Here is a 16,499-nt window from a genome sequence, read left to right as displayed (position 1 = left end):
CAGATAACCCCCTCCACTCTAAGTAATCTGGCAATCTGTGTTTGTTTTATATTTTGCTTGATAAGGCCTTGTTTTGGGCACAGATAAAGGGTACCTTTTGGCTCTTTTGCTCTTTTGCTACACAAGCCGTCATGGTTAAATCATCAGTTGTGATGTGTATTTTGAAAGGTCTCGAACATTTGTTTTACCTTTCATTTTTCATCATTCCTTAGTGGGACTTAACTTGGTCCTCACTTATTAGATGTGCACTCCCTTCAAGTTGCTTCACACCATCAAGATGATGTTATCATTGCCATCACCTTGGCGTAGTGAGTGAGAGAGCTTCAAGATTTTTATGTGAGCCTGTCATGCACCACTTTCTTCACTGACAAACTGGTTCTGTAGACGCAAGCATCGCTCTTACCAAAAGTTATGATGCCATTTCATGTAAGTCAAAATATCACTCAGCAAGTGTTAAAAGCTCTATCTTACTCCCCTAAGGAAGAGGCGGAGAGATTCTGTCACTTAGAATACAGAAAAGTGCTGAGCTTTTACATTGATCGTACTGAAGAACCCCTGGGTGGATAGTCAGCTCTTTTCGGGGTTTGCTGGGGCACAAAAGAGCTAAGCCCTGCAGAAGAGGGTCACCTCCTGTTGGATTGCACTCTGCATCAAAATCTTCTAAGCACTGACCAAAAAGCAGCATCCAGAAGGTCTGCAAGCTCATTCCTCAGAGGGAAAGCTTCAACCACTATGGTAGAGTGGCAAGTTCCCGTCATACTGCCAGGCGGCTATGTGGACATCACTCCATACATTCACTAAACACTACTGTGTGGACAGCCAGGTTCAAAGAGAGGGATATTTTGCTCGCTTGGTCCTACAGGACTTGTTAGTTTGAGCCAGTTCACAGACCCACCTCCTAATAAGTATCACTCTGCTATCCATTTAAAAGGTAAGACATCTGTAGTTAGAAATCTCTATTAATAGAGCAAGTTGCTTACCTTTTATAGTGTTCTTTCTGGTAGAGAGACTATCTAACACCAGGTTCTTCTCCGATCCTCCTCATCCTCAGTTCTGTGAATTGGGCTGTACCCATTAATTAGATCCCAATTCTAGGAATCTACACACTGCTCACTACCAATTTTCTGTTGGAAGTCTACATCTGGGGCACGGACCGCCTCAATAACAACTAAAGTCTGTGTGGGAGTGGTGCCTATATAGCCCCCACATGTAATTATGGAAGCGGACAAAGTAATTGCAGAGCCACACAGCGCCACTTACCAGCTGCCGAGTTATTGTTCAAAAGTTTCCAGATGCAGTCTGACACCTGGGGCATATTAAATAGATGAGGAATCTACAGTTAGTCACTACCAGAAAGAGCGGTACCAAAGGTAAGTTAACTTTTACATCAGTCTCGCTCCCAATTTTTGATTAAGGAGCCGATCACGCAGTTGATCCTAATGCGCCTCAAGTTCCTTGGGCCGTTAGTGATAAAGCAGTAGACTGAGGCGTTAAAGAAGCCATGATGGTTACCTTTGGCACTCTGTCTCCTTTAGCATGCCTTCAGGCCCCAAGGACCCACAGAGACTCCCAGTTGTATTACTTCTGGCGCATCCATCCTTGGTGTGGTCTTGTGTTTAGCACCAACTCTGTAGCAGACTTCCACCTCAAATTCTGAGACCTGGGTTGGTCCCTTCTTCATAAATGCTGGTGCCAACACCAGAGGAGGATCCGGTTCTGACTTTGATGCCCAAATCCGAATCGGCATCGACTCCAACTTGACTGCACTCATGCTCCAAATAACCTAAAGTGCATCCTTTCCCCATACAGTCCAAATCTGATCCTATGCTTCCTCTACTGCAGAGATGCCCTCAAAGACTTATCTTTTTTTGGCTCCATCTCTGAACAGAGATGACAATAGTGGGATGTGGATGATTTATCCCCCACATTATGATGGGGTCAGCTTTTACATGGATTTACAGAAGGCTGGTGTGCTCAATACTTCCACGATACAGGGCTGAATCTGCTTCTTAGGCACGAAAGAGAAGAGAGTGCTTCCTTTGCTGTGGTAATTCAATGAGTAGCTGAGGTTGTGGGCTTACAACTGCCTTCAATTGAAGTCAACACCAATGTCTTTACTGAGGTTTTGTAACCTGGGCCAACCTCCTGAGCCCTTGCTTCAGTTCAGTGAAACCCGTACTGAAGCCTTAACGGGCACTTGGTCCTATGCCTGTTCATGTCCGGCACTAAATAGGAACTGCCCTACAGACAGCCCTTCCAGACAAACCGATGCTGTGAACTTGGGCAGCCTTTTTGCCAAAAGAGGTTACTCCTTTCCACATTGAGCAGTCCATCACTCTCTCAGTCCATCACTCTTCCAGCATTCTTTGCCCCACTTCCCTCCTTGAAAGATGAGAGGCTCAGTTGGTTGGGCTCCTAAAGAGGTGGTGGGGTCGCTGAGGCAAAGAAAAGGAAGGCTGTGCCAAAAAGGATTATGTCATGGTAGACAGACCTACACATTAAGGTCTGCTATGCCTTGGCCAAAAAGCACAAGCACCCCCCAGAATGTCTGAGAGTTCAATCTACTAGGGCTAATGCTGCTACCACTGTGTTGGCATGTGAAGTGCCTGTCCTTGACATCTGCCAGATGGTGACATGGGTGTTGAAGCACACATTCACAAGGCACCTCTGCCTTGGCAGTCAGATCTGACAATACATTTCATCCACTAGGCCCTGCACCATTCTTAGGTCTGAGACCGCTACACAGATCCTCCACCTTAGAAAGTACTACTTTAGTACCTATTCTAAAGATGAAGCATCTGCAGTTAGGAGTATTACTAGGAGAACAAGTTACTTACCTTCAGTAATGCTCTTTCTTGTGGATATTTTGTATAACCAGATTCCTTACTGTAAGAAGCTAGCCTGGTGTGTGGTGGACACCTATGGTGTTTGAATCTTATACAAGGTCCAGGCAACCCCTATTAGTGAATGTAGGAGGTGTCTAGAAATCCAGGGCTCTCTAGATGTAGCTGTGGATGAGCAGCCAGGACTTATCTAGGAGACATGTAAAGCTTATGCAATACCACAATAGTCACACGGTAACTTATCACACATGAAAGGAACCACACATTGCTACAAAAATAAAGGTACTTTATCATAGTAACACCACACTAGGGGCCAGTTGTAGCAATTTCCGCATTTGCGATTCGGAAATTGCGAGTCAGTGCGACTCGCAATTTCCGAATCGCAAATGCGGATGCAGAACGGTGTCTCAGACACCGTCTGTGATGCGCTATGGGGTCGCAAAGACCCACCTCATTAATATTAATGAGGTGGGTCGCATTTTGCCACCCCATAGCGAGTCCCTGCACTCACAGGGATGGTGGCCTGCTAAAGACAGCAGACCTCCATGTCTGTGACTGCTTTTAAATAAAGCAGTTTTTTTTTGTATTGCAGCCCTTTTCCTTAAAGGAAATCAAGTTGCAATACAAAAAAAATAACAAAACTATTTGGTTTCGTTTTTTCAGAGTAGGCAGTGGTCCATTGGACCCATTCGCGGTCACAAAGCAATTTAGCATCGGAAATGTGAATGTGCATCGCGATGAGCATTTTGCATGGCGCAAACTGCGATATTCGCAGTTTGCAGCATGCAAAATGCTTCCTACATCTGGCCCTAGATTACTTGTAGACAGTCCCATAGCTGGAGGTAAACACACACACTACACAGAGTAATTATTAGGAATTGGCACAAGAAATAACAAGCATTGGAAAGAATTAGTAAAAAATAGTACTAAAATAGTGTAATGCGAAGTGAAGTCCCCTGCCCAAGAAAATGGAGTAGTTAGAGGGAAGCTGGGGGAACTAGGGACCCCAAGAAGCGAGTACCTGAGTGACCCCCAGCAACCAGGAGAGCAGAGGTAAGTGCCTGGTCTTCCCAAGGACTAACAAGAGGACTTAGAAAATATATTGTGCAAGAACAAGACCAGGCCTGAGGAAACCAAAGGTGAATTCTGTAAGAAGAGGACCTGCAAAAAAAGGGGACAGTCCAGTCCCAATGGAGTGTCCAGTCGGGGCAGGAGCCACTACCCACCCTTCTGTGCATGGAGATCCAGGTTGATGCGGGAAGAAGACCAGCTGTGCAGCCCAGGAGCTGAAGAGGAGTCTTTGGAGCAGTGCAGATGGTGTCCCATGTTGGTCGTCGGGTTGCAGATGGTCAGTGGTTTAGGAGAACCACCAACAAGCCTTGGCAAATGCAAGAAGAATCAAAAGAAGAGTTGCTAGGCTGAAGAGGACAAGCAAGGTCCAGGGGACTCTACCCTTGGAGGGGAGTTCGGGCTGACCCAAAGCAGTTGGGAGAGCCAGCAGAAGCAATCGCAACCCCCACAGGCAACCCACTGGCAGAAGGCACAGCAAGATGTAGTGAGGCCTAATCTGCACACCTGGAGATATAACCCATGTCACTGGAGCAGCAGAGAGCAGACTGTCCTTGGCAGGATAAAGTGCTGGAGGCTGAAGTCAACGGGCCTTGGTTGCTCCAAGAGTCACAGTGCATAGGGGTGCTGTCCTGCAAGGACCAAGGGCACCACTCCAGACCACCACCTGTGATCCACGCAGTTCCAGAGGACAGCAGGTCCAAGCAGCCAATCGTCGTTGCTGTAGGTGCCTGCAGATGCAGGGTAGTGACTCCTTCACTCCAAAGGAGATTCTTTCTGGTTTCCTAGTGCAGCTGTCTTGTCAACCCTAGAGGATGCACAGCCGGGGAAATGTTGCAGTTGCTGGAAGGAGCCAGTGAAACAATGTTGCAAGGCAAGGTCATCTCAGGAGCTGCAGTCTTGTCGGGTCCTAAAGTGTCCAGTTGCGGTTCCAGTGGCATGGAGCAGAAGTTAATGATGCAGCGGAGTCCTGGTGGAGTCTTGCATGTCGAATCTGGTGACCCACCTGCAAGGGAGTTCCTAAAAAAGCCCTAAAAGGGGGTTTGGTCACCTTGCACAGTGACCACTTATCAGGAGGGGTCTCTGACATCACCGGCCTGACCTGGCCACTCAGGTGCTCCCTTGGCCTCTGCACATCTTGGAGGCGCTATGGGCACCACCCCTGGGGTGGTGATGGAAAGGGGAGTGGTCACTCCCTTTTTCTTTGTCCTGGTTTGTGCCAAAGCAGGGACAGGGATCCCAAGCCTTGTAACATCTATTTCCAAGGGAGTTGGTGTTGCCTCCCTTTTCACACAGGAAATCCTTTGTTCGACCTTCCCCTTCTTGAGCTGGTCAAGCAGCAGGAAGGCAAAAACCTGTCTGAGGTGTGGCAGCAGCGCAGGCTGCCTGGAAAACCCTAGAAGACTGTTAGGAGCAATACTGGGGAAGTCCTCTCAGGAGCTCCCAGAGTGCATGGAAATATGCAACCAATACTGGCAACAGTATTGGAGTATGATTCTGACATGTTTGATATCAAACATGCTCTGGTTTGGACTTATCATTACATAGCTGGACACAGGTAGTGTGACCTGTGTCCAGTGCATGGGTTAAATGGCGTCCCTGCACTTACGAAGTCCAGTACAATGGAACTGGAGTTTGTAGGGGCACCTCTGCTCATGCAGGGGTGCCCTCACACTCAGGGACATGGACCTTGCCCTCTGGGCTGGGAGGGCACACCATAGGGCTAACATGTGGTGAAAGGGTTCATGCACCTTTTCATACAGGCTGCAATGGCAGGCCTGCAGACACATTTTGCCCCATGGGTGGCATAATCTATGCTGCAGCCTATGGAGACCCTGGTGTCCCAATTCCCTGGGTACCAAGTACCATATACTAGGGACTTAGAAGGGTACACACACCAGTATGCCAGTTGTGGAGTGCAGAAAGGCCCCAGGCAACCAAATTAGGTGGGAGATATAACAATCAGTGGGGTCCTGGTTAGCAGGATCCCAGTGAAAATAGTCTAAGCCCAGTGATAGCAGGCAACAAGTGGGGGTAACCATGCCAAAAAGAGGGTACTTTCCTACACTTACCACCCTACCAATTCCTTGTACTTTACAATAAACTATTTTTATCATCAAATTTGAGACCTGCTACCTGGTAACAGCATTTGTTTTGTGCTCCACATCCAATGACATGGAAAGTCAAGTAAGAACTGAATTCGCCCAGCATTGGTGCCTATATGTGGTTCTGCTCTGCGACTTCCATGGCATAATAAAGCCTGTGTGGAGCTGCATGCCATACACTACGGGCAGAAAGAACCACCTGGGAAACATGCAGAAGATGTGGAACCTGTGGCTAGATAAAGTATTCACCAGGCCATTAATGAAGGAAAGTAACCTGTTCCTCAGAGCACAGTTTAAACAGTGTAAGGTCAATACTCACTGCCTTACATATTCCCAAGGGTCTTTTCAATGTTTGACATAATATGGTTGCAGAGCTTAGCTGTTTCCACAGATCTTGTGGATCCACTTTAAGATTCACTTGGTAGATGGTATGGTTACCAAGTAAATTGCATTGCTGACGAAGGCTTCAGTAGTTAAAACAGCAATATCATATGCCCTGAAGAGATCACCCATCCAGCACAGCATGAGCCTCATGTTTTCGTTTCTCTTCAAATGCAGTGATTAGTGTTTGTTCATTAGCCGGTCATCTATTTACCAGGGGCAGGTCCAATACATGCCTTATGTCTTCTGCAAATGTCCCCATTACATTTATAGTGAACTGGCAAGTAGATGCAACCTGCCTGATTTGAAAATTATACATTTGTAGACAGTTTGTTGGCACTAAATATTATCCATGACTGAAAGACTTCAACCCACAACAGGGCATTTGAAGATATATCTTATGAAAGTTATCTGCATTGTTTCTTTGTGATTCTCTATTAACTTCTTTGTCAAACCCTTCCATTTGCACCCTGATGTTTGAGGAGCGGGCAAGCTTAGTCGCTGCTTCTTTCTCAATCTGTTTCTGAACAATGGAGGTTCTTCGGTACATCTTTAAGTTTCAAAACTGAGATTTATCAGTACTATTGTAGGATTCATTCAGATTGTTAAAGATGAAGAAGTTGCTTACTCAAGAGAAATAAAGGGCCTGCTGTACTGCATTTCTTGTTAACTTTGCTACAATGGAAATAATGAAAAGGCCTAAGTACTTGCTGTGTGTAATGCCTAGTGGTGCCAGATTACATATGTTAGGATCTATTTTTGCTTCCAGGGATAATTGATCAGGGGTGTGGAGTTTCCTTCCACACAACTTTATTACCCACTGAAAAGTAGTCTCTTTTAAAACATTTGCTGGGAGAGCGTGTAAATAGGGAGGCAATCAGCAGAGGCGTTTATCACATTGTGAGATAGCTTGCAGGAGGAAGTAGTTGTTGCTTTTTTGTAGATACTGTTAGTAAATTACTGTTATTGAAAATGGATTGTGTAGTTGCGAAATTTGTGAAAAATAGGGCTCTGGTAATGCTAGATGTACTAATGAAAATAGAAATCTGAAAAGTAAACATAAGTAAAAGGCATTGAGTTCTTAGAAAAGAGGCATTCTAGTGTAAAACCAGAAAGATACTGAAATTGCAATAGCATAATAAATGGTGAGGTTATATAACAATATTTTTTTTTCTTTGTAAGGCCTCAAAGCTGCCAATGTCTATTATTATAGTAGGAGTTGGACCAGCAGAATTTGATGGTAAGCATAATTTAATAATCTCCGTGTATAGGGTATTGCAAGCTACTCTTTTCAAAGATAGCAAAACACACACTTGCAAATACACTTTATAGAAAATGACAATTTCCTGCAGTTCATGTAAGTGCACGTCATTGACATGCGAAACTAGTTAGGAATTACATAGCCGAAAAAAATGCAGTAAAGAAGTAGTGTAATCTTTTTGTAAACATTCTGTTTTCATTAATACTGCCCTAGTATCATGCCATATGGTCATCATGCCATATACTACATTTGTTATTCCTGCTCAAATTCACCACCACCACACCATAGTTCTGTGTGTCTAATTATTAGTTTGTTCATCATTGTATGTTTTCCTTTGGCTACATTCCACACCGGTATGGCATACCTGTAGTGGCACCGATCCAAACTTTACTGCCCTTCTAATAAACCTTGCAAACCATGGCCTGATCCAGCACAGTACTGAATCCACCCAAACCTTCAGGCACCCTTTGGATCCGATTTTCTCCTCTATCAGCAACATAACAGATGACAATACACCAACCATGTTCAAAAGCTTTGTTGTAATTTTGTTCTCCATCATGGTTCCATGTGTCCTATCTTTGCTTCTTCATATGTTAGTCTGTAAAATCTGTCTCAGTAATGTTAAGAAAGAGGAAGAGTAGCACAATAGTGATTAAATAATACTTTATTTGATTTATGTGCCTTTGATTGTCAATAACAGTGTGCACCGCACTTTTGGTCTGGACATATGCATGGAATTCCATTTGCATAATTAAGAATTATTTGTCCTTGAATTACCATTATTATAATTCCATGTTTTTGTTTAGGTGGAAGAAATGATTTCTTAACTGACATCCCAGTTCTCCTTTAGGTCAATCTCCATTTAAATCATAGGCGGTGGATAGTCCCACCCACATGCAGGGTTCCTAGAGCACTTTTCTTCCAAAGTCATATTTGTGTAGTATCTTTGCTTTACTTTGGAATGGACCAAAAAGTACATCTTATATAAAAGTATAAGTCAGCACCATTAAAACAGAATATATTGCCAATTCCATTAAAAGTGACCTTTTCTAAACCTCTATCACAAACCCTTTTCGTTTTCTTTTGAAGTGAATGCGAGGGAAAACTATGGCAATATAACTGTGAAGGTAGCAGCAATGTTAGAATAGAACAGAATACTGCACTTTCAGGGGCACCCTGAACTCCAGTGTCCAATCATGCCCTGTACGTGGCAGTCGACAGTTCTTTTTGACGTAGTAAGTGAAAGGTAAACATAAATTACATTTCTATCTCTTTCATCGTGGAGACGGGAGAGTAGTTTAGGATTTTAATGGAGATTTCCCTAATGGCAAGCCCATCCCTAATCTGCAAGGTATAAAACTAAGCAAAGAGATTTCTCAAAGAGACTTGCCCTATTTGTGTATCTGTTCTAAAGTCTAAATCAGGGTAATAATGCCTTGTAAAGGAATCAACAGATCTCTAGGTTGCTGCCTTGTAGATCTCAGAGATTTGAATATTTTTTTTGTAGTAATGCAGCAGTAACTGCTTTACCTCTGGCTGAAAAGGCGTTTGGTTTTCTCGGCAAGGTTTTGTTAGCTTTCTGGTAGCACAGGAGTATGCCACAGACTATCCACCTACATAAAGGTTTGATGTGGCATACCCTGCCTGTAATGCACTATAGTTTACAAACAACTGTTTGGACTTTTTTGTGCTCTTAGGTTTGTCCAGATAAAACATTAACACCCTTCTCACATCAAGAGTGTGGAGGGACCTCTCACCTGGAGAAGAGGGATTCTAAAAAATATAGGCAAAGTAATAATCTGATTGACCTGAAAGTCAAATCCCACTCCGGGGAGGAATTTTGGGGCAAATTTTCATTACTACAGTATAACGGTGAGAAACTGTGTAAGGTTAATGAGAACTAGACCTTGAATTCCACTAAACCCTACAAACAGAGGTTATAGCAACGAGAAAACAAGCCTCCCATGATAGGTATTGCAGGGAAGCCTTACTTATATGCTCAAAAAGGAGGGTCCATTGGACGTGAAAGGATAATATTCAACTCCCACAGAGGAGAGGATACATTTTCTTAATGCCTTAAAAAAAATCCTTAACTTAAAAAAAATTGTGAAAGACATTTCTATAGGCCTGTATTGCGGCTAAGTGGACTTGAATACATAAAATTTGCAGCACTGCTTTAGACAAATTAAGCATATATGGAAGCACAGCCTGTTCTCGGTGGGTGACAAGATCAAAATTATTCTGAGCACACCAGATGCAAAACCTCTTCCATTCAAAGGAGTATGAAGCTCTTGTAGATGTTACTGTGGTTTCTGTCAACACTTCCATGAACTCCTGAGGAAGATTCAAATGGCCAAATTGTATAAGTTCAGCAGCCAGTGTTCAAAGTTCAAGGATTGAAGGTTTGGGTGCAGAATCTGGTCTCTGCACTTGTTTAGAAGGTCCGGTCTGCTCGGCACCCTCCAGTGTGGCCTTTCTGACAGTTGGAGAGGATCTGAGAACCATCGTTGACAAGGCAATTCTAAGGCAATAAGAATCTTGTTGGCATTGTGAGTAAGTTAGCTTGATATTCATTGTTGGCAATAGGGGGATGAGAGGAAAGGTTTCAAGAAAGTTGCCTGACCATTTAATCCATAAAGCATCCCCCAACATTTCTGGTAGATAAGTCTGGGCATTTCTTGTTTTGCATCTCTTGTTTTTTTTCATTTTCAAAAAGGTCTATATGAAGGAAAACCAATCACAAAATAATATTTTGCAAAATGGTATAGTTTAAATCCCATTTGTGGTTCTCTTGGGTCCTCCTGAACATTCTAGATGCCTGGCAAATGAACAGCTGTAATCCTGAGATTCCTGGACACTAACCATTTCCAGATTGTTTGAGATTCCAGGGGTGGTGTCCTGGATCTTGTTCCTCCCTGCTTGATCAGATAATGCATGGTCATTGTATTGTCTGTTTGGACAAGAAGTGAGTTTGTCTTGAAGGATGGAAAAAAGCCTTGAGCATTAGATGTACCACTCTCAACTCTAGATTGTTGTTGTGGTGTATTTGTTCTTTTGAAGACCAAGAGCCTTGAATCTTAAGGTGATACATATGAGCACCACTACCAGACAGGGAGGAATCCATTACTACTGTTTGTGTTGAGATATCTTAATGAAAACTCATTCCCTTAAGTAGATTTTTTGGAAGACACCACAAATTGAGCGATTCCTCAGAGTCCATTGTTAGGGTCACTTTGTCTTCACATTTACCCAAGTACCGGCCCCACTGATCCTCCAGACACTGTTACAGAGGTTTAATGTTCAGTTCTGCTCTTGATACTAGTAAAATGCAGGATGCCATTGATACTAGGAGAGACAATATTTGTCTTGGTGTTGGGAGGGATGTTTTCTTCAGAATCTAACATTTCTGAAGGATGTATAATTGCCTCTCCTCCTAAGGAAATAACTTTTGTGCTTACTGTATCGAAAACGACAACCAGGTAATGAAGAGATTGTACTGGGATGGACATTTGATTTACATGCAGTCGCAATCGATTGAGAATGACAACCACAATCTGGAAATGTTAGCACGCTTGCTGATACATTGAAATTTTCATAAGCAAATCATCTAGAAAGGGGTAAACAGATAACACAACTCTCATCCTCAAGGGGCTATCACGGCGCTAGGAAGCTCCCTATCCTTTTGACTGTGAGAACAATGCTGATTTTTAGATCATACACAGGAAGGACAGTATCTTCTTGTCAGTAAGGCAGAGATCAAGGGATAGAGAGTTCCATTGGGCTGAAGCCAGATAATAAAATGAACAGCCGCCTATTCTGTCTTTACTCATTCGTTTAACTCTGGCTAGAGCTAGATTATGGGATCTAAAGTTGTGTGTGGGCTTAGAAAATTGAACTCTAGCCTGTAGTGTTTTGGGCCCACGATTGAATAGTGCCTTAAGAGCATGAAATAGAAGTTTTAAACTGGCTCTTTTTCGCAAGCAGATGCCAAACTGAATCTATCCACATTAGAAATCAGCTTGGCTGCAGTGTTTTGGATTACCTGTAATTTCGTGACGAGGTAATCAGCCGTGCACACATAGAGGCCATTGCCGTAGTCCAATCTACTTGTTATAGGGGCTTGGACTATGGTTCTTCACCAGGTTATCTGTATCCACTTAAAAAGCCTTCTCAGGCATTTGAGGATGCCAAAGCACTTGGTCCTGACATGTTCCTGCATAGCAAGAGTTGTCAATAATGACCCTGAGATTTTTTGCTTATTTCTTGGGAGTGGTCTTATACCCAAGTGAGTCTGGCCACCAGGAGGCATCCTAAATCAGATGGGCCCCACCAAATAGCAGGATCTCTGTTTTGTTAGCATTTAGTTTTAAGCAGTGATTTGACATTCATCCTGCTACTTCGCAGAGGCACTCAGTTAATTTGCCTTAGGTTTTGTCCAGTTTCTCCCCCAGTGATATAGTCAACTGGGTGTCATCTGCATAAAAATGAACCTCAAAACCCCATTTCTGGATGATTTTTGCAAATGAATAAACATAGATATTAGAGTCAAACTTAAAGCAAAGCCTTGAGGGACTCTGCATTTTAATGTGTTAGAATGGGATCTGAAAACACCCAGCTGAACTGAATGCTTTCTATTTTTTAGGAAAGAACAAACTACTGTAGGGATTTCAAATGTAAGTTAATTTCATGATGCTTGTTCATCAGCAGGCAATGGGAGATGGTATCAAAGGCTGCAGACAGGGCAAGTAGGATCAGGGCAGCGGCCTTGCCCTGATCAACTACTGACCTGATGTTGTCCAATATGACTAACAGCGAAGATCCGGTGCTATTTTTTTGCTCTAAAGCCAGTGTCTGAGGGTTCAATAGTTTATTATTTTCTAAAACATTGGTTAACCAACTAGTTTTTCCAAAGATTTTTACATATTCGAAAGAAGCAATATTGGCCAGTAGTTGGACAGGATGGAAACTTTGATTCCTGTTTTTTTGTTTTTTGCTAAGGGTAATACTGCTTCTTTCCAAGTCTCTGGATATATTGGGGGTCATTCTGACCCTGGCGGCCGGTGACCGCCAGGGCCACCGACCACGGGAGCACCGCCAACAGGCTGGCGGTGCTCCCACGAGCATTCTGACCGCAGCGGTTCAGCCGCGGTCAGAAGCGGAAAGTCGGCGGTCTCCCGCCGACTTCCCGCTGCTCGGGGGAATCCTCCATGGCGGCGGAGCGCGCTTCGCCACCATGGGGATTCTGACACCCCCTACCGCCATGGAACAGGATGGCGGTAGGGGGTGCCGCGGGGCCCCTGGGGGCCCCTGCAGTGCCCATGCCAATGGCATGGGCACTGCAGGGGCCCCCGTAAGAGGGCCCCACTGTGTATTTCAGTGTCTGCAATGCAGACACTGAAATACGCGACGGGTGCAAACTGCACCCGTCGCACCCCTGCAACTACGCCGGCTCAATTCTGAGCCGGCGTCCTCGTTGCAGGGGCATTTCCTCTGGGCCGGCGGGTGCTCTTTTGGAGAGCGCCCGCCGGCCCAGAGGAAATGTCTGAATGGCCGCCGCGGTCTTTTGACCACGGTGCGGTCATTTGGCGGCGGTACCTTGGCGGACGGCCTTCGCCGTCCGCCAAGGTCATAATCACCCCCATTGTGTCTAAAAGGGATTGGTTAAAAATATGCATAAAATGGGGACCCAATATAGTGGCCAATCGAGAGTAAATATGAGGGCAGGGATCAAGAGGGAACCAGATTTGACCTCTGTCATCAGCTTTATTATCTGTTCTTCCATGATTATTTCAAATGTGCCCAGATGGATATTGGAATTAGAATCCCATGGAAATTCATCCAGAGATGGTTAGGTCTTGAAAGGCGAATTGATCTTTTCAGTTTTGTCCATAAAATAGTTTCTGATTTCCTCACAGTAGGACTCTGTGGGGATAATCTATTGAGAACACTGGCTTGCTGCCCTGCTGTGGACTCTCTGTCCCAGGATTCCATCGCTGTGAGGGGGCGGAGCCAGGATCGCAAGCGCTTTAAATCAAATTGCTCCGCCACGCAACACGGGAGAACACTGCCTTGCTGCCCTGCTGGGGACTCTCTGTCCCAGACTTCCATCACTGTGAAGGGGGCGGAGCCAGGATCATGAGCACTTTATAGCACATTGCGGCGCCCCACTACACCGGAGAACATACCTTGCTGCCCTGCTGGGTACTTTCTGTCCCAGGATTCCATCGCTGTGCGGGGGGCCGAGCCAGAATCGCAAGCGCTTTAAAGCACATTGCGCCACCGGCAAAGCGGGAGAACACTGCCTTGCTGCCCTGCTAGGGACTCTCTCTCCCAGGATTCCATCACTGTGAGAGGGGCAGAGCCAGGATCCCAAGCGGTTTAAAGCGCATTGCGCCGCCCCTCAATGTGGGACGTCTGAGGCCGGGCTTGGCAACCCCTCTTGGCCCTGAGGTAGGAACTGTTGTTGCAACATGTTGTTGTTTGGTACTGTTAATCCTGTGTTGCAGATAATTTCGCAGCGCAAGAATGGGGAAGCGTAAGGCAAAAGGAAGTCCAACAGTGGGCACAGTGCAAGCTCCACTAAATGCCACATACCTTTTCTAATTGTGTAACAAATGAAATAGACACTTTGATTGAAGAGGTAGAATCCTTGTTGAAGAAAAAGGAGAAAAATTCATGGAAAGGGTTGAAAAGTGGCTCCCTTTCCCCCTTTCTGAAGGCTAGATTTCGTAGTAAAGAAAATACTTCCTCAAATGGATATACTTTGATGATGCAGGCAGCTCAGGCGGAAGGTCCAAACGCAAAGGCCATGGGAACCAGTACATCACATTTAATTACAGAGAATGCCTAATCAGGCAGCGGGATTGTCCACGATATTCCCTGTACAAATTGTTTCTTGCTGCTGGAAACTCAGGACCACGTCGACGAACAAGAAGTCCTATCCTAAGTCCACGACCCTTAAGTCAACACTTCATTGCAGCCCTTTCCCAGGAAGAATTGGTTTCTCTTATTACTGGCTTAAAAGAAGTGAGGGAGCTCAAGCTAATAATGGTGGAAGTATTAAACACTTTTCGTTCCCTCAGTATGATAAGGGATAATGTATCTAATCATAAGGAAGAGCCCATTACTACCATCCTCACCTCCTTAAAACAAGGAATTGTGAGGAATGAGAGTTGCTCTAGTCCTTTCGTCAGGTCGGTTCATGGTGGCAGAGGATCTCAGGCTAGTCCCACTAGTCCATCTGGCACCAAGGGTCATTCTTGTGTCTTACCTGCTCCTTGACCTCGTGCAAAACTGGTGCGGGATTCTACTACTGTGCAAACTTCTTTAAACCTTCCAGTAGTGGCTATCCAATATATATGTGCAAGGTTCCTTTATTACCTCCCAATATAAGTGAAGATAGATCATCATTAATAAATAAGGCCATTCATTGGATACGGCACACCAGACAATGTGGTTCCATTATCCATTCAGATATATTATCGGCTGAACGTTTCACTGAGAAGGCGGGCCACTGGGATATTATTAAGCTAATGCTATCTAGTCCTAGGTTGGTAAAGGGCTTGCTATCCCTGAAGACTCGCAATCCCTTGCAAAATGGCTCAAATATTTGTCTTAAAAGCTGTTGGCCTGCGAATAGTCCCTTACCGAAGAGAATTTCCACCACCTCGAACATTAGAACCCAAAATGAGGGAACTGGGGCCTTAGTTCCACCTGAAGTGACGACCGTTATGGCCCATAAGAAGGAGCACGCATGCTCAATTGAGAGGATCAATTTACGGGAGATAGTACAAACAGACGTTGCTTCAGATATTGGTTTCCTGGATAATACTGTAGTCCCCCTTATGGTTAATTTGCAGCCAGCCAGTGATATAGATCTAGAACTATTTTCCCCTAGGAGCCTGTCTTCAGTGCACAATGTAAATATGGTAAAATCAAAACCCATGGAGAGCCCTGTAAGAACGAGTACCCTGGAGCTATCCCAGAAGGTCTCTATGGGTCTTGAGACTTCAACTTGGGAATTTATGACATGGAATGTGGCCGGAATTCGTAACAAATTAGATGATATTGATTGGGGGGAGCACATTGATACATTTAATATGTGTTTGTTGCAGGAAACCTGGCCCACCTCAAATGTTTATAAACAGGGGTATAGCTCCTTTTGCAAGGAAGCTAGCCTGTCTCCTGGAGGGAGGTCTTATTACATGGATAAGAATTTCCGAGGTGGGTAAAATTAAGGAAATCTGTGTGGATTCGGCTGATATATTCGCCCTATCAATACAGTCAAAGCAAGGTTTTCTGTTATTGTGTCTCAATGTTTACAACAGACCAGGCCCTTCAAACCAAATGTCTAAAACCATTCAGATGTTGAATACCCTTGTGCTGGATTTTCTTTCTTCACATTTTATTATTGTAGCTGAAGATTTTAATGTGTCCCTTGAGCCGAATTCTGCTTTCTCTGAGATTACGCAGATAGAAGACTCAATATGGAAAATGCCCCCCTTTTGGTCACAGAAAAAACAGCCTAAATCCAGCATCAGGGTTCTTCAGGTCATAGAGTTTATGATGACACACGGTCTTCGCCCAGGAAATGGGCGTTTTCTTTCGGACACTCCTGTAAAACCCTAGTTTTTTTAGAGGGTCTTATAGTAGTATACTTGACCTTGTACTTATTGATGTGAGGATATGGCATACCATAAAAGACATTAAGGTGGGTAACCAATATAATAGCGATCACCCTCCAGTCTTAGTAACATATGATGGGCAGTTTTTTGTCAAAACAGACGTACAACAAAATTATGAAGCCATTTCTTTTTTAGAGGTGTCTTCCAACAAGTGTGC

At 44.4% G+C, this 16,499-nt stretch overlaps 1 protein-coding gene across 1 annotated transcript in view; it reads left to right on the top strand.

The window, feature by feature from the left end:
* CPNE8 (copine 8) overlaps positions 1-16,499 on the top strand; it is a 934,223-nt gene that overhangs the window by 853,028 nt on the left and 64,696 nt on the right. The window contains exon 18 of the mRNA XM_069229743.1: positions 7,580-7,637. Coding sequence (XP_069085844.1) covers positions 7,580-7,637 — 58 coding nt within the window. The remainder of the gene's footprint in view (positions 1-7,579; positions 7,638-16,499) is intronic.

Source organism: Pleurodeles waltl, chromosome 4_1, assembly GCF_031143425.1.
Source record: "Pleurodeles waltl isolate 20211129_DDA chromosome 4_1, aPleWal1.hap1.20221129, whole genome shotgun sequence".
NCBI lineage: Eukaryota > Metazoa > Chordata > Amphibia > Caudata > Salamandridae > Pleurodeles > Pleurodeles waltl.
This window is presented reverse-complemented; position numbering and strand designations above follow the sequence as displayed.